The sequence below is a fragment of the Epinephelus lanceolatus genome, chromosome 10 (assembly GCF_041903045.1).
Source record: "Epinephelus lanceolatus isolate andai-2023 chromosome 10, ASM4190304v1, whole genome shotgun sequence".
Taxonomy (NCBI): domain Eukaryota; kingdom Metazoa; phylum Chordata; class Actinopteri; order Perciformes; family Serranidae; genus Epinephelus; species Epinephelus lanceolatus.
This window is the reverse complement of record NC_135743.1, coordinates 4488221-4512278: the sequence shown is the minus strand read 5'-3', so window position 1 is coordinate 4512278 and position 24058 is coordinate 4488221. Positions and strand designations below refer to the sequence as shown.

The following is a 24058-nucleotide window of genomic DNA, read 5'->3' as shown; positions in this document are numbered from 1 at the left end:
CAAACAAACATTCCCAATCCATAAAACAAAAACAACAAAAGTCACTCCACAAGTTGCATAGTGAGGATGTGGATCTGTGTTCTTACTTGGCTCTTTAAAGAAAATGTCCTTCAGTCGTTCGGTCACTGTGCGTCTGTTAATGCTTTTTAGGGAGCATTATTATTATCATGACCTGTCACTGCTGACTGAACAGCACTAGTAGCGTACCTTTCAACAAACATAACAGGGTGCTTAATGCCTTATTTTAAAAGGTCGGAGGTGGTCACGAAGCAGGAAGGAGCATCATTAGACCTTAAATTTGAGGCTGAGGCACCATACATGGTGCTACCTGCTACTCAGTGTTTTTTTTAACACACACCGATGGACCAGCCATCGGGAGCAATTTGAGGTTCAGTATCTTGCTCAAGGATACCTCGACATTCAAATTGGAGGAGCCGGGTATCGAAACCACTGATCTTCCGATTAGTGAACAACCCGCTTTAACTCTTAACCACAGCCACCAAATCGGATTTGGCTGTTCAGTGCAAATATTTGACCAATCGTACATTTTTTGTTTTCATAAAGACTATTATCGGGGGCAGATTCTTAATGATATGTCTCACTACAGCTCAATACTATGATGTCACATAGCTTTTTGACAAAGAAATGTAACAAGAACAGTATTTTAAAGTTTGTCTGGAACTTTTTTAAAAACCTTAATGAGTAAATTTAGCTGAGAAAGTGTTTCATAATGTTGATTAATTGGTAGATTTGGTAATTGTGCAGCTCTATAACAAGGGTTTCCATTATGGCGACTATTAAGTCACATGAGAGAACTCAAAAAGTCACTGTCAGTTATTGAATTGGACTTCACCTCTTTGTGAGATGTCAAATTAATTCTAACAATTATACTGATGTTTCTTTATACTGCACCATTTTTAAGTGGTGGTGAGAGATGTTCACCAGACACAAAGATGGAGACAGTAACACTGTAGATAGTAGAAAAGTAGTATTGTGAAAGTGTATGTACAGTTTTAGCTTCATAAATGGTTTAGTATCAAAAGGGCAAATAGCTTATATGTATTTTGGGCTTGTAAAAAGTGCATAAACTGTGTTAAAAATGATTATGGAGCCGACATAAACGTTAGAGGTGAACAGAGACGTCATTATTTGTCACTGTATTCAGAAACAAGATCAGAAGTGGTTCTAGGTTCTAACCTAATATTCATTGGCAGTTAAAATATTGTCTTCAAAGCAGCAAATTGATTTAATACTGGCATAATTATGAAATATATTTCCACATCCTTGGAAAGTGCTTTTTTTTTAACTATTTTTAATTTATTAATTTTTGATATATGTCTATGAAATAAATCCTTTAATAAAAAATGAGGTAATGACTATATGAAATAATTTAAATTTAAATATATAAATAAGTCAATATAGTAGGGTGTTAGTGGACACTCTGATACGACAAGTTACATCTTAAATAGAGGATATGGACTGAAATACAAGGAAAAACATCTTCTTCTTCAGAGATTTTTTTAAATTGTGGAAATTAACACATACAGGTAAAATACTGCAGGTCCTAAGTTTCATTTTGACGTATAATTTGGGTTTGAAAGGGGTCTAGCTGCCACGTCAGGCTTTTGTCTCGCTACTCCAGCACGACGCCCCATAATGCCCTCTTAGCCACCTGAGTGGTGGCCTGGTCAGGGTCGATCTGCTTTGTATCTTTGAACAACAGAGCTAATACCACTTGCACGCCTCTGCACATCATGAAAGTCCCAGTTCATAAAAATACATTACTAGCATTAAATCTGCATTACTTGGTTTTAGTCTGCTTCTACCACGGTAAAGAACAACACAGCTTTCAATCAGATGCTCTTTCCTGCTCCGACACTCTTTGACCTTCCTTCAAGTATATTCAGACCGCAGTCTTACTGAGAGCAGTCCCTTTAAATTAGAACTTTAAAGCACTGTGACCAAGATATGTAGAGAGTGGGACATCTTCTAGAGCAAGATTAGAAGTTGTCAGTGCTTTCTTTTCTTTTCCGTCCTTCATTTATTTTGGAATGTTGAAATGTGGCAAGAGTGAATCTGAGAGACGGGACGCACCATATTGTCTCTGTAAACTGATTGCGAGGCCGTCGTCTCAACAGAGGGGAATGTGTGTGAGCTTCCTGAGACCAACCAACAAATCTACTCTTCATTTTGGCTTTATATTCTTTGTGTTGGCTAGCTAACAATTACCTGGATACCTAACACTGCTTATGCAATCTATCAGCTACGTTTTGAACCTTAAAATTCTATAAAATTTCCCTGTGTACTATCATTACCATTTGAGTGTCCTGTTTTACCAAAAACAGGTAAAGTGTCAAAACTGTGCTGATTTAATTTAAAAAAAAATCCAGTTGAAAAGTAAGAGCTGCCTCTTTGAACCACCAAAGTTAAGGTTCTGTATGTAACTTCAGAAAATCCGTGTTATTAGTGACACCTCTATCTGACGCCGTTATGTGAACCGCGGTCAACATCCTGTTGCTCATGCTCCGGGGCTCTACATAGTCATGAGCAAAGAAGGAAACAGCCAAAACAGTGACAAACACCAGACTGACCGTCATCAAGTTGATAGGAGACTGGAATTACTTAAAATAACGTTCCTATCTATGTTCCTATATTTTACTTGGACCATTGGTTCTATGATATTAGGTGGCCTACTGTTTGCACATTCATTATCAGCTGATGTTACAGGCAACTAACAACATATTATTTAGAATAGCTCATTTACAGCTAGCTGGCTAATCTTAGCTCAGGTTACGTTAGCTCGTTGGCTGCCTCTGCATCGCTCTTGGCTTGCAGGAAGAGCTTTGTGCTATTGCATCATTTATTGTTGGCTAATACACAAGTTAGTGTCAAGGATCGTGTTAGCTGGCGAAGTAATTTGGCAAGCTAGCCAACTGACATAACCACTCAGACAGTATTTTGCTAGCGATAATGTTTGCATAAGTTAGCCAACTAGCTGTAACTACGCTACGCTTCATAGATCTGGCGTTGCATGCTTCATAATGTTAGCTGATAAATTAGTTTGCAAACTGCTAACGAGATGATTTTGGAGTCCGGATTAATTCAATGACGTTTATTACAAAAGACAGTCTTTTGCTACGTTAGCGAGATAGCAATTAATCCCCGATAGCAAGCAAGCTAACATTAGCCAGCTACAACCACAATATCACGAGTTTCTGGAAAAGTTATGAATTTAGAAAAACTCACAAAATCTGTCTGATGTTACCTGAAATATTATGATGTTTAAAAACTGTTACGATCCTTACGTTATTGATTTAAAATCTAGTGCTGTGCTGTGTGATTGTTGAAACGTTGGTGTATACAAATAGTCGGCAGTGGGAATATAGTAAGTTGTGAAAATGAGGTAAAATACAATGGAAACGTTTGAAACTTCATTAGTAAAACTGTGAAGAAACCCTGATATCACAATATATATTTTACATGTCAGTGCTGCCTCTAATGTTGGGATATCTTTTCAGCACCAGGGGGAACTGAAACTATGATATAAGTGAATTTGTTCGATTTACCATTTATCAAACCACAAATAAGACAAGAATTAGCTAGCTAGCACAACCCATGGACCCTCCGCCTCACTCGCCACTATTAGGACACTACCTCCCCAGGAACATGGACAGCTGCTCAGAACTTAGCTGCTGTAGCAACCTGAATTCAGTCAGTGCAAACTCCAGCCCCGAGGTTCACAGCGGGCTGGTGGACAGCGGCTGCAACAAAGTGTGCTGATCCAGCAGGTGTTGTCAGTGGTCGAGACATCAGGCGCTCAGCCTTGCCATGATTAAATCTGAGCTGCTACAGGACGCTGAGTGAAGGTCTGTCTCCATCTGCAAAGTGTATATAACGGAATCAGCATGTGCGGGTGCCTGTCGTTTGTTGTTGTTAGTGGATTCCATTACTTGGCTAACGTTACTGTTGCGCACTGTTAGCGCTGTGGTGCTAACAGTGCGCCCAGGAATGCGCATTATGTCACATCTTTTCTCCCGCAAAATTCGGGCCGAGTCATTTACATAGAAGTCGGTCCACAGGCTGTGAGACGCAACCGAGAAAGTCGGGAAAGTCTTTTAGTTATGCTAAAACTTTTTCACCCATCGGCAATAAAAAAAAAAAGATTAATACTGGTTAAAAGTTACACACAGAACCTTGTGAGATGATTTTACTAACTTTTCTTTTGGCAGTGGTTTCACTTAATGTAAACAAAACTGCTTTTTGCTCTTAAAATCTTTATAAAAATCTGTACTAGCTTTGGGCTGGTTTAGTTGTTTTGAGGTAAAGGTGGTTATCAGGGGCTGTATTTACTGAGGGTTTTGACTGAGTGTGCTATAGAACTGATGTAAACATTTAGTGTGTTAAAACTGACTTGTATTTGAATTAATACATCAATTATTTGAGTGGCAGCATTGGCAGGGAACAAAAGGGGAACAGCAGATGGAGGTGGCCGGTTCAGTTTACTTTAAAATTTGCAACTGACTTAATTTGCCGAACAAATCTCAATAAATATGCTGCTAAACTAAAAAACACTGCTCTCTGTAGGTTTCTCAGTAAATACAGCCCTGAGAGAAGCACCAGCGAAATGATGTTAAATTAGCATCATTTCAAAATATCATGTAAATTATATATTAACATTGTTAAAATATAATTTACATGATATTTAGCTCTTAATAACATTCAAGTATGGATCAACAGTAAGAGACTAAAACTTATGAGCTTGATTTAAGCTTTTGCAGTAGAAAATTATATGTTACTGAATATAAAAGTGCATGCATATATATAAATGTAAAAGCATAAATGAAAACACATTCATGATAAAGACTGCGTGCAAGGCAAACATTATTCCTATGTAAATATATATCTCTTCTACTACTAAAATTATCTAGGTTGTATAAAAAAAAACTGCTCACTAAGAAAGTGCATAGAACATAGATAGCAGCAGATGTGATGTTCTAGCAGCAGCTCGTCTACTTCTCGATCAGTCCAGTGATCACCACAGCCAGCAGCAACAAACCAACTGACCCTGCAGCCAGAAGAAATAATAATAAAGTTACCTCTCCGACAGGTCAGACTTTCACACATATTAATATTAATAAAACTAATGACTGGATTCATCTCAGCCTAAACTGTTCAAACTGAAATATTCTCAATGAGTGGACACACAGTTAACCTGAACGGTCAAATTTCACATCTGTTACAGTTTTGATAAATGTATAAATAAATTGATATATTTATAAATAAGTAAATACAAAAATAAGCATGGAAATATATTTAAAACATGTATGAATATGTTTAGTAATAAATACATTGATTTATAAATAAGCAAATGTAGAGTTAATACAGGAATAAATATATAAATAAAATTGGGAATAAATAAATGCATATATAAACACATAAATAATTAAATTTGTAAATAAATGAAGGAACAAATAATAAATAAATGAATTAATAGTTAACACAGAAATACATAAGTACAGGAATAAATATATCAATAAATTCAGAAATAAGTAAATAAATAAATGTATAAATAAATAAATATAGGAATTAATAAATACATAAATAATATTTATTAATGAAATAATTAATACAGGAAGAAAGACAGACAAGAAAAAAATGCTGAAATAAATAAATGAAAAAAAAATGTTGAAATAAATGTGGAAATAAATAGATAAATGCATAAATAAATAAATGTCTTGTACAACTACATTTATTTCTGTATTTCTGTCTGTGTGTTATTTATGTATGCATTTTTTTATTTTAATATTTATTCATGTACTTATTCGTTCCTTTATTTATTTATTTATAGATACTTGTGTCATTTTTCTTTCCCCATACAAAACCGCTCTGTTTCCTTTAAAGTTAATATTTCACTCTGGAAAGGTACCCTGATCCCTGATCTTGTTGAAGGACACAATAATGCCCCCCAAAAAAATTTCCTCCCAGACAGGTGATTTTAATATATTAACTGTGAGCTGGCAGAAAATCTGTTGATGGACCAAATGAATCAATGCATTTGAGTCAGTCATACAATATTAATACTTTAAAAAAAAAATCAGCCTGTTGGTCAACAAAACGAGACCCACCTTGACTTCCAGGTGAACCAGAGCACGGCTGGCCGAAGAAGCTGATCCTTTTCTCTGCTGTCACATTCGTCTCCTGTAGATAGATAAGTGAAAATTGTTTCCATGAATTGATATATATATTTTTTTGTTTAACCACACTCAGTTAACTGTCTCACCATCCAGCAACAGGAACACCTTAGTGATGTGTTAAATATCCAAAGTTGTGTGACTTACATCAGTAAACACCATGGTGGCGTTTATTCTGACACACTGATCCAGCAACATCTGTCCGACTTCAATGTTCTTGCACGGAGCAATGCAAGCGTTAGAGTGTTTGTTCAAGTAGGCGATGGTCTGCGAGGAGAAAAACAAAATCCTTTTATGAACAGTCAATAATTTACCCAAGAATTAGATGAGAAGTGAGACATTTTGATTGACTCAATTTGGTTGCACTGATCAACTTGCAACTGATTTAGGCCCCGGTCACACACAAGCCCTTTTTAGACAAGAGTTGTGCAAATTTGCAGGAAAGCCCAATCAGTCTTTTTTCAGCATTGGCAGTATAAAAACAAAATCGGGGAGTGCAGCAAAATGCTGCCTACCTACTTTGTTTATATAGAATGCGCCTTTTTCGGGGCAATGGGGGGCGTGAGCAAGTAACAAAACGTGTAGCTCAGCGTGTGACGTAAACAGTGACGTGGGAGGGAAGCTGCAGCTGGTCAGTCCTTCAGTGATTCTCTCGTAAGTCGGCTCGTTCTTCACCATCCCCGTCATCTGACGGTTAATGGCCTCTTCGTTTGCGAGGACAAGGAGGGCGCGCAATTCCTTGTCTCCCCAGTTGCTCATCTTTACAGTGTCTGTCAGGTTTGTGTTTCCCTCTTGCTACTAGCTGCTCGCTAATTCCTGCTATCAGCTGTTTCCTGTTTATCCACCACCAGTGGGTCACACGTGCAGCGTCATCAACAGCTCCTCCCACAAGTCACCAACAGCCCCTCCCGTTGCGGAAAGCCGCCTCGGTCTGTTTAAACTAAAAGGGTTCCGCCAATATGTCTACCCTATGAGGCAGAAAATTGGGCACCTCGGATCAACTCACCAGTCCGGCTCTGTGTGTCTAAACGCTCGCAGCTTGCCGGCAAAATGGCCCAACATTCGCAGAAAATCTGGCAGTGTAAAAGGGGCTACAGAAAGCGCTTTAGCAGTTGGAGGCGTGTTTTTGTAATTGTTACCTTCGCCAAGGAGGTTATGTTTTCGCCGGCGTTGGTCTGTTTGTTTGATGACATTTTCAGGAAAGGTTGATAATGGGACAAGGAACAGATGATAAAATTTTGGTGGTGATCGGTTGAAGCGAAGTGGATAAAATAATAAAATGGCGGGAAATCCGAGTTGCTTGGCGGAGATCTGCGCTCTCCGAGTGCTCTAGTTTTTAATGAGAATGAAGATTTTTGCTTGCTGTGTTTTGTGGCGCGTTTCTGCTCTCTAGTCGCCTGGTGTTTTGCGGGATGTCACATCCAATCACAAGTGTTCACTACAGACGCATTTGGAGATGCATCCTAGTGCCAGTGGATTGCCCCCTCTAGGCTGGAAGTGAGTCACTGCCTCCACTATCTCAGGGTCTTGTTCACGAGTGAGGGTCGAATGGAGCGTGAGACGGATTGGCGATTCGGTGCGGATTCTGCTGTGATGCAGGTGCTGGGCCGGACCGTCTCGGTGAAGAGGGAGCTGAGCTGGAAGGCAAAGCTTTTGATTTACTGGTCCATCTCCGTCCCAACCCTCACCTATGGTCATGAGCTCTGGGTAGTGACTGAAAGAATGAGATCACGGATACAAGCGGCTGAAATGAGTTTCCTCTGTAGGGTGTCTGGGCTCAGCCTTAGAGATAGGGGGAGGAGCTCGGAGTGGAGCTGCTGCTCCTTTGCATCGAAAGGGGTCAGTTGAGGTGGTTTGGGCATCTGATCAGGATCCTGACCAGGCACGTCCCACTGGTAGGAGGCCCCGGGGCAGACCCAGAATACACTGGAGGGATTATATATCTCATCTGGCCTGGGAACGCCTCGGGGTCCCCCAAGAGGAGCTGGAAAGTGTTGCTGGGGAGAGGGACGTCTGTAATGCTGCCCCCGCGACCAGGCTCGGAATCAGCACATGAAAATGGACGGATGGATCCTCGTGCCAGGTGTGAACAGGCAGATATAGAAATGTCCACTTGTGATCGGATCACCCCAGACTCATGTTAATACCATGTATAAACAGGCTCAGAGTGTGTTTGGGTGAGCAACACTGAATGTGAACATGACGTCTTTAAACACCAGCAATGAGTGATTGGTCTCTGATTCTCTGCACATATGGAATTTCAGGGATATTAACATACATTTATTTTGCTCAAACTGAAATTCAGAATCCAAATTAAAGTAGGAAAAGTGAGCAAATGATTCAGGGAACTCTCAAGTATGAAATAAAAATCAAACTGCACTTTTTCATTTGTATAAATGACAGCTTGCAGATTTATTTTGAGTTTTTGATAAATAAGAAAAGTACAGTAATCTGGTGACAGGTTGGGCGTCTTTGTGTCTGTTTAAATAATAATTACAAAACATAAACTGATTTTGGAACAGAGCCATTTGTATGAATGCACTTGCTTTTTTTTTATGCATGCAGGTGGAGGTTTTTTTTTTACCTTGTCCTTGATGCTCCAGGTGGTGTCATATCGTGGGTCGAACTCAATTTTAGAGCTTTGGCAGCAGGAAAAGTTAGCCCTGCTCTCCATCACCACTGATTTGCCCTTTACAGAGCCAACAGCAGCAAATACTGTCAATTTAAAGAAGAAATGCATTACTACAAACGTTAAGGGTCAAGTTTAAATCACTGTCATTGTAAAGCACATACTGCACAACAAAATGCAATTCTAAGCAACAAGCAGAAGAATTGGAAGACATTTAGGAATTTAACAACACAATCTGCCTTTTGCATCAGCTGAGGCTTGAACTCACAACCTCTGAGACTAAGAATCAATTTCTATCTCACTGAGCTAATTAGTCAGTGACAGACATGTGTAGCTTCACAAATTGACTAAGCCAGACGTGCAGGTTTAGCAGCCATCCGTGCATGGAAAAGCAGATTTCAAACCACTGTAAAAAATTCAGTTATCGAAACAAAAATCTGAAAATACACATATTGCATCTAGACAGCATGGAGATGTTGGTAATTTATTTTAACAATGATTGATTTGCTTCATAAGTGAAAAACTGATGTTTAACTAGTTGAGCTATGTGCAAAGTGAGAAGCCTCAGATGGTTTCACACTGAAGTTTTGACTCTGGATCTTTGTGCAAAGTTTGGTTTATTTTCAAGCATGAGAAGGCAGATTTTCTAGCAGGAAGAAGACTTGAGATGCTGAACATCGATGAGTCAGGCTCAGGCAATTCTAAGCAATAAACTGGAGCACAGGAAGATGATTAAGATGTTTACATTTCAATGTGGATTCTGCAGTAGTTGAGGCTCAAACACGCAACTTCTGGAACCTTAGACAGTCATTTACCAGTCTGAGCTAATTGGCAAGTAGCAACTCAACAGTGGCTTCACAAACTGAGTAAGCCATTCACTGTTGCGTAGGAAAGCAGCCATTCGTGCATGGAAAGGCAGATTTGAAACCACTGTAAAAAATTCAGTTATCAAGACAAAAATCTGAAAATACGCATATTGCATCTAGACAGCATGGAGATGTTGGTAATTTGTTTATAACAATAACTGATTTGCTCCATAAGTGAACACATCCACACATCATCTACCATGACTCTAGAATTTTGCCATTTTTTTCATGAACATTGAAGATTTATTTATTTATTTGGATACAGTCTATGGTTTTCACCATGGGAAGTATGATTTCCTCGGAAGAAGAAAGAAGAAGAAAGAAGAAGAAGAAGAATACTAGGATCACAATACCGGACACTAATTACTGTACCTAAAAGAGGAGATACTGCCAGTTTTGCTTTTGCTTAATGTACTTTTATTTTTCTGCTGAGGTCTGGAAAGCCTTACATAGCCTATCTTAACACTTCCACATACCCGTAACGTCACCCATAGTGGGACTTTCCTAACCTTTGAGGCATGCATGTGTTTCGTGGAAACTACCTCTCTTACCAGCAAAACTATGGGGAAATCCCAAAGTTGTTTCACTTTCAGCTACCGATTAAGTGTGCAATCACAACATTGGTAGCCGAATAACATGTTATGACATGATTAAATAGCTACCATTAACTCGAGGCATCCCATGCACAAAAAATACCACTGTGACAGTATTATGTATTAAATCGCAAAATGTCGGTGGAGGATCTGCCGGTGGGCGGACATCTTGATGACTTAGCATTTTTGACTGCGACACTGGTTAAACGAAAGGTAAACAATGTTCGCAAACAATAAACACACATAAATCAATCATAAACACAACTTTAAAATATCTGTCAAACCGGATTCATTTTCTAATCCACACTATAAAAGCGCTAACCCGCTCGCTTGCGCAAAGTTACGCTAAACGTCATTCAAAAAGCCGTTAATTTAATCTATTCTGCCTTATTGCGCAGGTCTCTAAGCAGGTAAAGCACATTTTTATATATTTTATAAATCTGCAGGATTTGGTTATTAATTCGGCTTATCTCAAACTGGCTTCCATCCCGTAATTATTGTTTAATATGTAATCTGTTGCAGGCAGAGAAATAGCAGGTTGGCATCACTGGCTGCTTTTGAATGATGAAATCTGAGCACAGTCACGTGCAACTACGCCGATTTAACCACTAAACGCCAGCTGTTAATTAAATGCATGTGTGACTGCTCTTTGAGGAATGTGTGTGTAATTACAAACAGGGGGAAATGTAATTGCTAATTTTCTTAATGCATTTCGTCATCAGTCACAGCACAGCGGGCACTGCTACCTCCACCTGCAGACCTACAAGTTAAGTTAAGTTATGCGACTTGCAGCTGAATTAAAGCATATCAATGACACTGACTCATAAAATATACATTAAAGAGATATCTTAGATGATGGTACTCACCTAAAATGATGAGTAGCGGAGGATGCAAGATGTGGAGCATGATGGCAATCTATAAGGTGCTGCTATTGTGAGGAGGGTTGAATCAATGAGGAGGAGGAGAAGACAGAAAGCACGCCTTGCGGATGTCGTTTCGGTTTTTGTTTCCTCATCAGAGCATGACTATATAAAGACTTGCTCTTCTATAATCTCTCCGCTACAAGGTCTCTGCCTCAACTCAAAACTTCAACCTTCTCCATCTACACATCATCAACATCATGACAACACATATTTTGAACCTTGCTCTGCTGCTGTCACTGTGTAAGTATTTTTTGAAACTATTTAATGTCATCCATGGTGCGTTTTTGTCTCTCAAAATGACATGATAGATACTGTGCTGAGTATTCGTAAAACTTTTATTGATGTGATTCATATTAGTCATAACTAAGAGTTGTTGTGGTGCAGAACAGTCGACACAAACAAAGCAGGAGAAAATACCAGTTAAATAATAAACACATGTGTATATTATACAGTAAAAAGAGCTGTACATTCATTGTGGGTAGCCCTTTATAGAATAAGGAAATGTGTAAAGATACAGATACACAGGAGCGGTGTCTGATTATGAAACATCTTATATGTAAGGTTATTATGATAAACTTTATATTTCATGCATGCTCTTGTGCTCCACAGATATGTGTCATGTGGGCATGGCTGTAGAAAGAAACATGCTGGAGACAGCAACTGAAGTCGGGTCAGACTGTGTTCTTGAATGCACCGCCAAATACACGCCCGGTGTTCAGTACAGAGCAGTCAGGTGGTACAAGGTAAAGCTGCTTTTATTTCATGCACATTTCATTGCAAAAACACCGCAACATCCTGTAGTTTTTATTTGTACAAGTATACAAAGCAGCAGGAAGGAGGTGACACTGGGTGCAGCTACATGTCCACTTCTCATTGGCTGGATTACTTTCTGTTTCCCGCTGAAAGTGAAGCATATGTCAGAAATTGTATAAAGCAGTGGTTTTTAAACTTTCAGTGCCCAAAGCACACCAAAGAGCAAGCCAAAATCTCAAGGCACACCTGTATTTATATCTGTGCACAACAGGCCTTATAAGGTGTCTTATCACTCCTATCACAACATAAATATTTGTTTTTGTTTACTAATATCAAATAACAATTGGCAGCTCATGAAATATTTAACAAAATGACTCAAGATTTCATATGAAATGTTTTAAAATTACATCAACACACCAGCAACACATCAATTTAAATGGGAAATAATGTAAGATAACATATGGACAGCGACACATGTGTTTAATAAAATGAAATGAAATTAATTTTTTTAGGTAGAATTTGCCAAAAAATTTGGAGATTGGTGTGCACAATATATTGATACAGTCTATTAAGAATTCATTCATAACTTTTTGTGTAGGCCCAGTTGAATATTGCAATAATAATGTGTGGTTATCACCTGGATTTCTGAATAAATGTGACATATATTTACAGTTTTATTATCTGTAGTTTGACAGTTGTTTAAGTAAAAGCAAACACAGTAAAGGGAGTGTAGGTAGTACTTAAACAGAGGTGGTAGTGTTATCAGCAAAATGTACCAAAAATATGAAAAGTAAAAGTATTATTCAGTAATATTCTATTTTTCATTGGGATGCACGTTATTGGATTTTTTGCTGATATCTAATATACCGATATGTAACAGCTCATTTGGCCGATAACTGACACCGATATCAATATATCCACTTTTCTCCCACCTAATATTAGTGATCATTAAGTCTCTTCCCACCCACCAGCAGATGGAGACATGAAATACGTTTCAGTGTTAAGAATGAGCATGTTGGCTGATTCCGATATTTCATTTTAAAGCCGATACCAATGATGCACCGGTATTATCGTGCATCCCTAGTTTTTCTCTTTACTGCAGTGAAGTACTGACACTGTAAAAATACTCTTACACAAGTTAAAGTCCTGCACTGAAAATGTAACTTAAGTAAAAGTATAAAAGTGTCATCAGGAAAAAGTACTCTTAAGTTAAAGTACATAGTAGTAGTTTGACTTTTTGTAGTACTTGCAGGTGTTCAGGTAAAAGTAGTTTTACTTTGGAAACATTTAAAGTATTATCAGGTAAATGTTACTTAAAGGATGAAAAGTAGAAGTACTCATGATGCAGAGGTTCCTTTCAAAGTGTGTAATGAACACATGTTGGAGCATTTCAGCGTTGTAGTTCATCAATATGGAGCCAGTTCTAGATACTTTGTGTACTACTGGGATGGTAGTACAGTACTGCAACATATCATGTAAATATTGCTTTAACGTCAAAAGTAACTATGATAAAATGACTGGAGTGGAGTACAAGTATAAAGTAGGAGAAAATGGAAATACTCAGTTGAAGTACAAGTACGTTAAAGCTGTACTTACACTCACAGGGGTCATTACTCTGCATCAATGACTTTATCCTTTGATACTGTTACTTGTAATGGAGTATTTTTACAGTGTGGTAGTGGTACTTTTACTTGAGTAAGGGATCTGAATGCTTCTTCTAGAAAACAGTCATGTTTCACAGTTCAGTGTAAACTCATGTTGAGCTGTGTAGTTGTACATGAATGTAACACAGCACTGATGATGTCACAGGTCGAAGAGTCCTCTCAACTCTCAGGCCTTTTGACCAAAGACCTCCCTAACGGCACGACGAGATGGTACACCGGCGTGGACCGAGAGGTGGACCTGCTGGGCGAGACCCGGAACATCCTCCTGCCCAACGTGACGTGCGCAGACAGGGGCGTGTATGTCTGCCACCTGGCAGCACCTGTGGGCGAGCAGAACCGGGAGGGCCAGGTGGTCCTCACTCTGACAGGTAAAAGTCCGAGCTCGGAGTCACAGGGTTCAGATCCCACTGGCAGATTTTTCAAACTTACCCAGTTCTCTGATGGGAGAAACATGTGAGCCCCTGAGGCGTCTGTGACATTTGATTATAAAGCAGGGAACTTCCAGACTCAACCATCTCATTTGCATCAGCTGTAGAAAAACATGGATCTGTGGCACGAGGGATGGAGCGTGGTTGGGACAGGGTTAGTCATCAGAGACCACAGAGTCACAGGATCACTATGGTTATTACTATTTCACTCTCACTCTCAACCTCAAAGGTCAATCTCACGCTTTGATATTTGTGACAACACTAATACAGATCAGGTTTGGTCCAGGACGAAAGCAGTTCCAATCCAACACATCTCGTCTTCTTCATCTCTGTCTAGTTTTCTAACTGGTTTGATTTTAATCTGCTGAGATAATTTGATTCTTAATGTTTCCGCTTGTTTCTGAGGCTAAATATGCCTCAGAGTCTGAAGCTTTTAAAATGTGCTTGGTCATGTACAGCAAGGTTCAACCCTTCACTTTCTGCTGATACAAACGGAAAGTCCTGCAGGTTTGAACGTGACTAACTTTGATTTGTGTTTTCATTTTCAGATTGTGTCGACAGCTCCACAGAAGCAGTCATAATGGCTGACACTTTCTTGGTCATTTCCGCCTCGGTGGTGCTGATGCTTGCACTTGTGATTTTTTTCATAAGCTATGTAAGTAATGGAATCTGCTTACACACACTAATGCTTGAGAACATTTTCCCACATGAAACACAGCCTCTCTAACAACCCCGTGTACATGGATTCACTTAATGATTGTTTGTTGTATTTAAGCTACAGCACACTGAACCTTTATAAACTGTCCATTCCTCATCTGAATGTATGTTTCCTTGTCTCCACCACAGGGCAGTTTGAAGAAAATCCTCAGACGCCAAACAAACAAGACGCCAAAAAAAGAAACTTTATTGGATGCTCCGCTCAAACCGCTTGAAAAAAAGGACTTAAAGTTGATCTACATGTTGGGTCCTAAAGTGTCTAAATCATCCACAGTGAAGAATATCTGCGTTTAAAGACAAAGATGGTGCTGGAAAGATGGTGCAGGAGGAACGAACGACCAGGAAGACCCACAGAATAGCTTCTTTTCTTACTTCATCTATTACTTGTCCTCAATGTTTGAGTTAAAATCATCACCTTCAATTTATAAAACCACCTGCAGCCTTATCACTAGGACTTTAAAGGATAATCCCTCCAGAACAATCAAGTTTAGCTGCACAACCAGTTAATCCCAATCAAAGACTTCTATTAAATTTTTGCCCCCCCTCCCCCCCCCTGTAAATCTTCAGTAGAGGACAAGGACCAACTTGTAGGAAAATCTTAAGAAGCTAAAATCAATGTGGACTCAGAGCGGGCTCTTCCCCCGAGACTAGACAGCCAGACAGCAGAGAGAGATGTCCAGCAATCTGGTGTAAATGGACGGGGTGCTGGTCACAGGGTTGCCCGTGGCTCAGGAGGTGGACTGGATGCTGAGAGGTTAGGAGTTCGAACCCGGGCTCCTCCTGTGCATGTGTTCTTGGGCAAGACATCGAGCCCCGAATTGCTGATGGTCAGGCCGGCGCTTTGAATGGTGGCTGCCATCAGTGTGTAGATGCTAACCCATGTAAGCCAGTCCAACCTACTATATTTATGTAGCACATTTTACAAATTGTAGGGATGACTGAAGTGTTGAACAGAACGAAATAAGCTTATCTGAAGGGGTGCTAAAGCACTGCTTGTAGCTTTTGCTGATCAGCGGCCTCAGGCCACAACTAGCAATTACAGGATGGTGGTTTAATTACAGGTGTATCAGTCGTAGAGATGCAACACATTCTCACTTTTAACTTGTCAAATATCAACGTCAGTGGCTCTAAACATTAAACTGTGAGGCTCAGGGACGGCGTGTCAGTTTATGCTACTACATGCATTGTGTCTTTTCAAAATATACTTTTGTTTTCACAGGAAATGTTCAGTTTCTGCTAGTTTAATGCAGTCTTTTTAAAAATGAACTCAGAACTTAGGTTAATCTCCTTGTGTTTAGGCAACAAAAGCACATGGTTTGGCTTAAAATAATTACATTCACTAACGTAACTTAAAGTCAAGACTCGTGGTTTCGTTCAGGACAGGAGCAGCAACCTTCCAGGTGATCCGGAGTTTGTTTGACCGGTCCACCTCATCTCCTTCCTGGCGCCTTGCTCTTAATACTACAACAGTTTTTTGGAGAGTCAGAAAATGTCACTGCCTGATCAACCCAGTCTCATTCCAAAGTTGTCAAATAATGCCTCAGATACAGACGAAAAAAAAAAACAGGCATCCTTTCACAGCGTATGATACGTAGTCGGGTGGTATCAGTTAATAATGCCATCAAACGGCGTCAGTTTAAAATGCTGTCGACCAATAGCGTAATTTCAAAATTTAGGGAGTCTGTAGAGGGTGGTTGAAGGGGTGATGGGTAGGTCCAACAACACTGGACTTTCACCCAGGAAGTCAGCGTTTGCTTCCTGCATGAAAAACCTAACCACGTGCGTTTGTTGCTCAATGAAATCAAAGTAAATACGCTGCATTTTACTGATGTTGTTAGTTTGTTTTGAAAAAGACTGTATGCATCTAACGAGCGGAGAGTATACATTTTCTCTGAAAGTGTAAGTGTATACTGAGAAGATGTCCCAAAACAACAGATGTACCCAGGATACCTAGCACCTCATATGTAGACGTGACAGTCCACTGACAAAGCGCTGATATGTGACGAGTTTGGAGTGAGAATTTGTTGTTCCAGTTTGTCTGCGCTGCTAAAGAGTGCCTTTGTGTCAAAAGCCACTGACCAGCCATCATTATTTGATGAGCTGGGAGTGAGACCAGGTTGTAAAATTTTACAAAGTTATGTTAACTAAATGCCAATTTATGGATTTTTCCTCCGCAACAACTGAGCAAGATCCATCTGAATATAATCTGCTGATAAAGGCCGTGAGATGTGTTTGAAAAGGTTCGTAAGTCGACTTTTGAGTTAAGATGGTTTGGTCAACCTACCTAAGTCTGTGAAATCTGTGAACTTAAGGAGCAATGTAAGGTTAGCTAATGCTAGTGACTCAGACTGTAGCAGCAAAACCTGTGAAGTGAGCAGTGGTGCATTTAATGTTTGCCGTGTCAAAGACAGATTGTTTTATTTCTTCTTTCAAACGCTGCATCATTTAACTTTTATCATATCAGTGGCCGCGGTGCTTTTTGTGCTCCTTGAGCTCCGACTCATCACAACAGATCGTTTCTTTATTTTATATATTTTTTCATGTTTCTTTATTTTATTTCTTTGTTTTTGTCCGGATCCAGGATTTTAAAATAAATGTCCAGCTGAATTGCAGGAAGCTGTATGTGTAAACAGGGATGTGTTTGTTTATCTTGTTGTCAGAACTGAAGAGTAAGACGAATGAAAGAGGACAGTGGTCAGAGTTACCATCAGGTCACTGTGTCCTGATAAAGGAGGAGTTTCAGAATGAGGTGAATGCTGTTAAAGTGACTGATAGAGAATCTAGAAAAGCCCTAAGGATTATAGGAGCCACTATGGACTGTATGTCTTTTACTATGTTGGTATTTTGGATTTTAATTGTTTTATTTTATTGATCTACTTGTGGACAAGAAGCTAGATGGGTAAGAAACACTTTGTGCACTGGCATGTAGCAGGTATGAGACAACATAGTCTCAGTATCTTCATTCTGTATTTCTATATCATCAAGTAACAGGTTAAAAAACTCCAGACTGTGACACTGTGCGCAGCAGTGAGAAGTGAACCTTGATGATCTTTTAAAAGGAAGAACTAAAGTACACTTCTGCTTAGTGCTATATTTACTTTCATCTGACCTTTATTTTTACACATAGGGGAAAGCCCAGAGAGCGACTGTCTGTTTTTTATTAATAATGTAGCACTTCTCCTTTGACCCACTGATGAAAGCTATGAGACAGACTTTTCTTAGGGGAACAACACAGATATAAATAAGATAAAATCATGTTTTATGTTTGCGCTCATGTCGTCATGGTCACATCCTGCTGCAGGCTGATCTGCTTTTTTCTGGTTCAGTTTGAAGCATGTATGTGTTTTTGTTTTGTGACATAATGTAAATGATTGAAGAATTTTAAGCTCAAGAAAACCAAGGAATGAACAGAGGAGGAGAGAGAAAAACAATGACTGAAAAGTTTGTAATGTTTGCTGTAGGACTTCAGATTCTCAGGGTGGTGAACTTCCCTGCTGATGACACCTTATGTCCGTAGACGGATCTTGTTTTTATGTTTGAGTATTACAGGTTAGAGAGTTGACTGTGAAAAAAAGCTTCTCATATTGAACTTGTCTGAAGACATTTTATAGTCTCTATGAGGCTGTGTTTCCTTAGTGTTTTTCTTTTGTTATCCTAAATATAAGTTTTGTTTTTGGTGCAACTTTGGTTTGTTTTTGTGCAGTGCACATTTGAGATAATAAACTTTTAAACAAAGCTTTTGTTTCCTGATGTTAAGTTTGTTAATGCTTTATAGATGAACAGGAGCTACGGTGCAAACACTGCTGTGGAACTCGGCAGAGGTCTGTCATAATTTTAAAACGTTGTTTTAATGGTAAATGGACTGTACTTGTGTAGCACTGTTCTATTCTTCTGACCACTCAAAGTGCTTTAACACTACATGTCACATTCACCCTTTCACACACTACTGCTGCTCAGTAACCATTCGCTTGCACCCACGCACCAATGGAGCAGCCGTCAGGAGCAATTTGGGATTCAGTATCTTGCCCAAAGACACTTTAGCCCTGTTTCCACCAAACCCTTTCAGTCCAGTCCCTTTGGAACTAGCAGTAACCCTTCAGACATGGTACCTAGACCCTCGGTCTGTTCACAAAATAGAACAGGCTGCAGTGAGAGTCTCTCTCCATGGGATATTTAAAAATAGCAGCTTTGTGCATTTAGTCCTTCTCAGGCAAGCTCAGGGGTTTAGTGTTGCTGGAGCCCACAGGAAGTGAGGATTAGAATATATGCAGTTCACAAAACCAGGCTGAAATAATTATACATAAACTCTTGAAGATCCACTCATTACTAAAAGTGTGTGTCATATAAAAACTAAAGTGATGGTCAAAGTTGTCACAGTGAAATTTAAGGTGTGCTGATGGATTCACGTCATCAACTCATGCATTGAGTAACATTACAAGTAAACGTTCCACCTTAAAAGTCACTGGCAGTCGGCCCAGTGAATGAAGTTATTTTTTCTCAGACTCCAGCTGCTGTGAGAGGCAGCAACACATCCTTTCATTTTATAGTTACAGTTTACTAATAAAACTCTCCACAGTATGAACAGTGGTTACATGAGCCTCGAAACCAGACACAACTCAGCCCTGAGCAGAGTGACCGTCCTCTACTGACCAATCAGACTGCAGTGTTCACAGCTCCACCTTTTAGTACCACATCTGTGTGCTAGGTACCCCAACAGAGGGGGGACCAAACATGGGGACGGTAAGGAACGCTTCTGTTGGTACCATCCACAACTTTTTACAGTGGAAACAGAAAAAAAGCGTACTGAACTGAAATGCTCAGTGGAAACGGGGCTTTACACATTCAGACAGAGGGAGCCAGGGACTGAGCTGCTGCTCTTCTGATTGGTGGGCGACCCGCTCTTCCTCTGAGCCACAGCCGCCCTGTGTTTCCCTTTGATAAACATATTTAATAACTTTAAAGTTCTGTTTTCCTTTTCAGACCTGTTTGAAAAATTCTGATGTTCAGACTTGTGTGACTCACCTTTGTTTAAGACTAAATTAATGATAAAATGATGGCAGATTAAAGTGTTTCCTTCTGAGAGGAAACCACGTAGGCTACAGATCTTAGAGATTAGAGAGAGCGTTTAATGGGGGAAGTCCATCTAAAGTGTCACTTTGATTTGCTATTCTACAGAAATGAAACATGGGGAAACACCCAGGAGGTGAAATTTGTTTGGCAAATGTATTGGTTTCAAGGCAGAACTCCATCCTGAAAACTGATTTTTGTCTTGTGTATTAACTCTGTATGTCTTTCATGATTGGGATATGTATTCTGTGTGTCTTACCTGTCTGTGTTTTGAATGTACCTGCAGTGGAAAAGAATTTCTTCCCTATCTGTCAATCTATCTGCATCTATCTAGCTATGTATCTATGTATGAATGCATGTATCTATCTATATACAGAAACGTGTTGCTTATGGTCTATATATTATATGTGCTTATATGTTATATCAGTGTTTATGTCACTGTCCTCTCACTCCTCCCAGATGTTTCTCAGGTCAGTGATAAGTTTAGGTCACTTGTGATTCACTGTAAAGCACTGGTGTTTTAAGTGCATTCATGTGCCAACACTGAGGGACAAGAAAATCAAAATATAACAAGCAATATAGTCTCAAAATAAAAATCCTCATCCCTGTAGTTCCCTTCATTGGCTCCCTGTTGAGTATTACACAGTCAGGCTCCCTCTCATGTAGCTGCACTACTTCACCCGTATTCTTCAGAGCGCTCTCTTCAATCAAATACACTAAATTTGTTGTCTGTCCCTCGCACTCGCCTTGAGACACGTGGTAATCGAGCTTTTGTGGCCATAGCACCTAAATGTCAGAACGCTCTGCTCAGGCGTTTGGGTAACTCGTATACCAGAGCTGTACTTTTTCAAATTTTGTGTATTGTTGTTGTGTAGTGTGAATTCTGCTTTTTTTCTTGTGTGTGCAAATAGTTTTGCTAGTTGTGCACTTTTCACAACATGGCTCATGTAGTCACTTTGTCTCTACAATTGTTTTCTTGTTGTACATTGCCCTTGTGAAGCACTTTGTCACCTACCTCTGGGAAAAGCGCTACAGTAATACATGGAATCAATCTATCTCTATCCATCTATCTATTGACCTACCTACCTACCTACCTAACAGCCCATCACTAGCTCAGTTGTGTGGTGCTGCTATTTAATAAAACAAGTTAATGATGTGGGTGTGAATTTGTGTTTCTTTCCATCCTGTTTCTGTTTCATGAGTCAGCTGAGCTGCATCGTCTCCATCATGAAGCTTCATCACAAACTGGATCATAAAAGTTTAGAACCTCTCAGAGTTTTTATTCAAAGCGCCCTCCAGTAGACCAGACAGCATTTCAGAAACAGTGAAACGGACACAGCGTTAAGATGTAAAATGTTAAATGTAGTGTTGTAGTTTCATGAAATGTTGGGCCTCACAAGAGACCAATGACAGCAGAGGCAGAGTAAGTAGTTAGTTTGGGTCAGATTTGACAGAAGGGAATTATGTTTTGTCATAGCTCGTTTACTTTTACCACTTACATGATTAAAAATGTATGAATATTTCCTCAAATTTTGCTTCAGATTGAGCGGATTCAAAGTGTTGCACTATGTTTGTCTGGGGCTTTTATTGTGAAGGGTAAAATGGAGGGAGCCAGGCTGTAATGTGGTGTCACTGACAATATGAGAAGCAATCAAGTTTTTCAACACGAGCCCCCAGCACCCACTAGGTGACTGCCTGCCTTTGGTGATTCGCTGCACAACCTGGACAACCAACACATTCTCACTGTGACCTCGTCACATATCAGCGTTTGGTCATGGACTTTCCACGTCCACATACGACAAGAAAGGTGCCCCGGGTGTGTTGCTGTTGACATTTCGGGACGGTGTGTCAAGGTATGTCTGTTACATGCATTGTCTTCTTTCTGAATACACTTCCGATTTCACAGGAAATTTACCGTTTACATACAGTCTCTTTCAAAATAAGTGTTCTGTCAGTACAACAACACTAACTGACGTTTCTCCAACAACTAACGCACGTGGTTAGGTTTAGGAAAAATGGACAGGGTTTGGCTTTAGAATCTCATGGGACGCAAACACCCTTCTCCAGGGTGAAAGTTGGTGGTTGTTTGACCCATTCCCCAACCCTCCCAAACACCCTACTCAGACTTTCACCGCCTTAACTTTCAATCTTGACACCGCCAAGCATTGTTAAAGTATAATGGCGGTTGGCCGCGTATAATGCCGACATTAAAGGATGTTTTTTTTTTGTAAGTGTCTGCGAGTGTTTGCGAGCTACTGCCCACTGGATTTCGACAAGTTCGGAGTGAGTATGGGTTGGGACAATGAAAAGAGCTCAGTCAAAATAATGAGGCTACTACATTTCCCATAATGCAACTTGGCAGCATTGTTTTCACAGGCTAAAACTGGTGGAGCTTCCCTTTAACTAAATGAGACCATGTGTTGTGCTTAAAGGTCAAACGACTGACAACCTGTTCACTTTATCAGCTAATATTTATTTTTTTCCTAGTTTTTTTATTTTGTTTTAATGCCCTGCAGCCATGTACAGGATACATATATACAAATATTCACTTTTAAAATGAATGAGTTCAAATTTAAACCACCTGCGCTGTTAAATGTTATTAGTGAGCTTCATTGTTTCAGATAAACTGAACCACACCTGATGGGAAACCACCATCACTGACAACAAGTATGTCAGCAGGGTTTTTTTGCACATGGAACTCAAACAGGAAACAGTCGCCTGTTTCGTTAGGTGTGTATTTGCTTTAGCAGAGCTTCTACATCCCGTTCTTCCAGTCCAGCCAGTTTCACACTTTGACATATTTAAACACTTGATATAAACGCCTCATCATCATTTGAATGCAGCGGGACTTTTTCAAAATAAATTTCCTGCAAAAACAGAGAGATTGGTACGCCTTCACAGAAAGACTGTTGCCTCACACTCCCTTAATAAGAACAGAACTAGGAAAAATGTCATTCTTTTACAGTGCTCCTTATACATGGAATAATCTACAAAAGACCTTAAACTCGGACACTCTGCAACACTGATCGCTGTCTAAATGCCTTATTTTTGATCTTGTTTTAATTGACTGTACATGCTTTTAGCTATATAGCTACACCTTAGCATATTTATCACCCTGTATCCCACCAGAACGCTGTGCTCTGAGAATGCAGGGTTACTCGTGGTCCCTAAAGTCCCCAAAAGTAGATCAAAAGTAGATCCTTCAGCTATCAGGCTCCTCTTCTGTGGAACCATCTTCCTGTTTCGGTCAGGGAGGCAGACACCGTCTCCACAGCCTGTAGTTAGGGCTGGCTCAGGCTTGTCTTGGACCAGCCCCTAGTGAGGCTGACATAGGCCTAGTCTGCCGGGGGACCTCCTGTGATACACAGAGCACCTTCTCTCCCTCTCTCTCTCTCTCTCTCTCTCTCTCTTTCTTTATTTGCTAACATTCACGTCCTATTACTGCATATTGCTAACTCGGCTTTGTCTTCTTTTAACATACTGTACCACAATTACTGTTATTATTAATATAATAATATTACTAAAATTAATGTTATTGTAGCTGTTGTCATTACTCTGTCCTGCATCGCTCTCTCTGAATGAATGGATGAATGAATGAATACCATGTGTTAAACTTAGTTCTCCTGTGGGACCTCCAACACACATAAATACACCATTGTAAATAACGTCACATGGACCTTGTGACTTCTTGTTTCCCACGCGGAAAGACATGAAGAAGAACTCGTGAGCTCCCGGAAAATTCCCGCTTACGTGGTCGTGAATAAACACCAACAACAGGGGGGCGATCACACAGACTCTCCTCACAAACACAAAACACATTACCCTCCTTTCAATCACATATCTCACTTATAAAACTGTCTCTGCATATAGTGTTATTTTATCCGGTTGTCGTGGCCGAGTGGTTAAGGCGATGGACTAGAAATCCATTGGGGTCTCCCCGCGCAGGTTCGAATCCTGCCGACAACGCAGAATTATTTTACATTCTTCTTGAAAGAAATACACCAGTTTATCTTCACCTTTAGCTAACTAGTCGTGTATGTCAGTATGTGCCAACAGTCGACTTAGCCAGGGCGCTATGCTAATGCTTAACGGAATCAACAAATAGCACTACTTCCTTTCACATTTTCAAAATAAAATACGTAGTAAGTAGGTATAATCACCGGCCACGTAATTAGAAACACCTTACTAGTACCAGGTTGAACCTCATTTTTAATTCTTGGTGTCACA

The 24058-nt window shown here is 39.8% G+C and overlaps 2 protein-coding genes and 1 non-coding gene across 4 annotated transcripts; 2 read left to right on the top strand and 1 right to left on the bottom strand.

Annotated features, from left to right (window-relative positions):
- Window positions 1-2040: 2040 nt before the first annotated feature.
- On the bottom strand, window positions 2041-11273 carry LOC144464458 (uncharacterized). 2 transcript variants are annotated; one of them, XR_013492147.1, is made up of 6 exons: window positions 11146-11273; window positions 8776-8906; window positions 6339-6458; window positions 6126-6198; window positions 4953-5065; window positions 2041-3878 (listed from the first exon to the last, which is right to left on the bottom strand). XR_013492147.1 is itself a non-coding variant. In XM_078171318.1 (5 exons), the coding sequence occupies exons 1-5, from the start codon at window positions 11183-11185 to the stop codon at window positions 5010-5012; spliced, it is 420 nt and encodes a 139-aa protein (XP_078027444.1). In that variant the 5' UTR covers window positions 11186-11273; the 3' UTR covers window positions 2041-5009. The 2 variants fall into 2 exon arrangements, 1 of the variants encoding a protein (XP_078027444.1); XM_078171318.1 differs by having other exon boundaries at window positions 2041-5065.
- On the top strand, window positions 11246-18500 carry cd83 (CD83 molecule). Its single transcript, XM_033639892.2, has 5 exons — window positions 11246-11442; window positions 11812-11945; window positions 13765-13987; window positions 14596-14702; window positions 14894-18500. The coding sequence occupies exons 1-5, from the start codon at window positions 11400-11402 to the stop codon at window positions 15056-15058; spliced, it is 672 nt and encodes a 223-aa protein (XP_033495783.1). The 5' UTR covers window positions 11246-11399; the 3' UTR covers window positions 15059-18500.
- A 5215-nt stretch (window positions 18501-23715) lies between these two features.
- trnas-aga (transfer RNA serine (anticodon AGA)) lies at window positions 23716-23797 on the top strand. The gene has a single exon. It is a non-coding gene; the product is annotated as a tRNA-Ser (tRNA).
- Window positions 23798-24058: the final 261 nt, after the last annotated feature.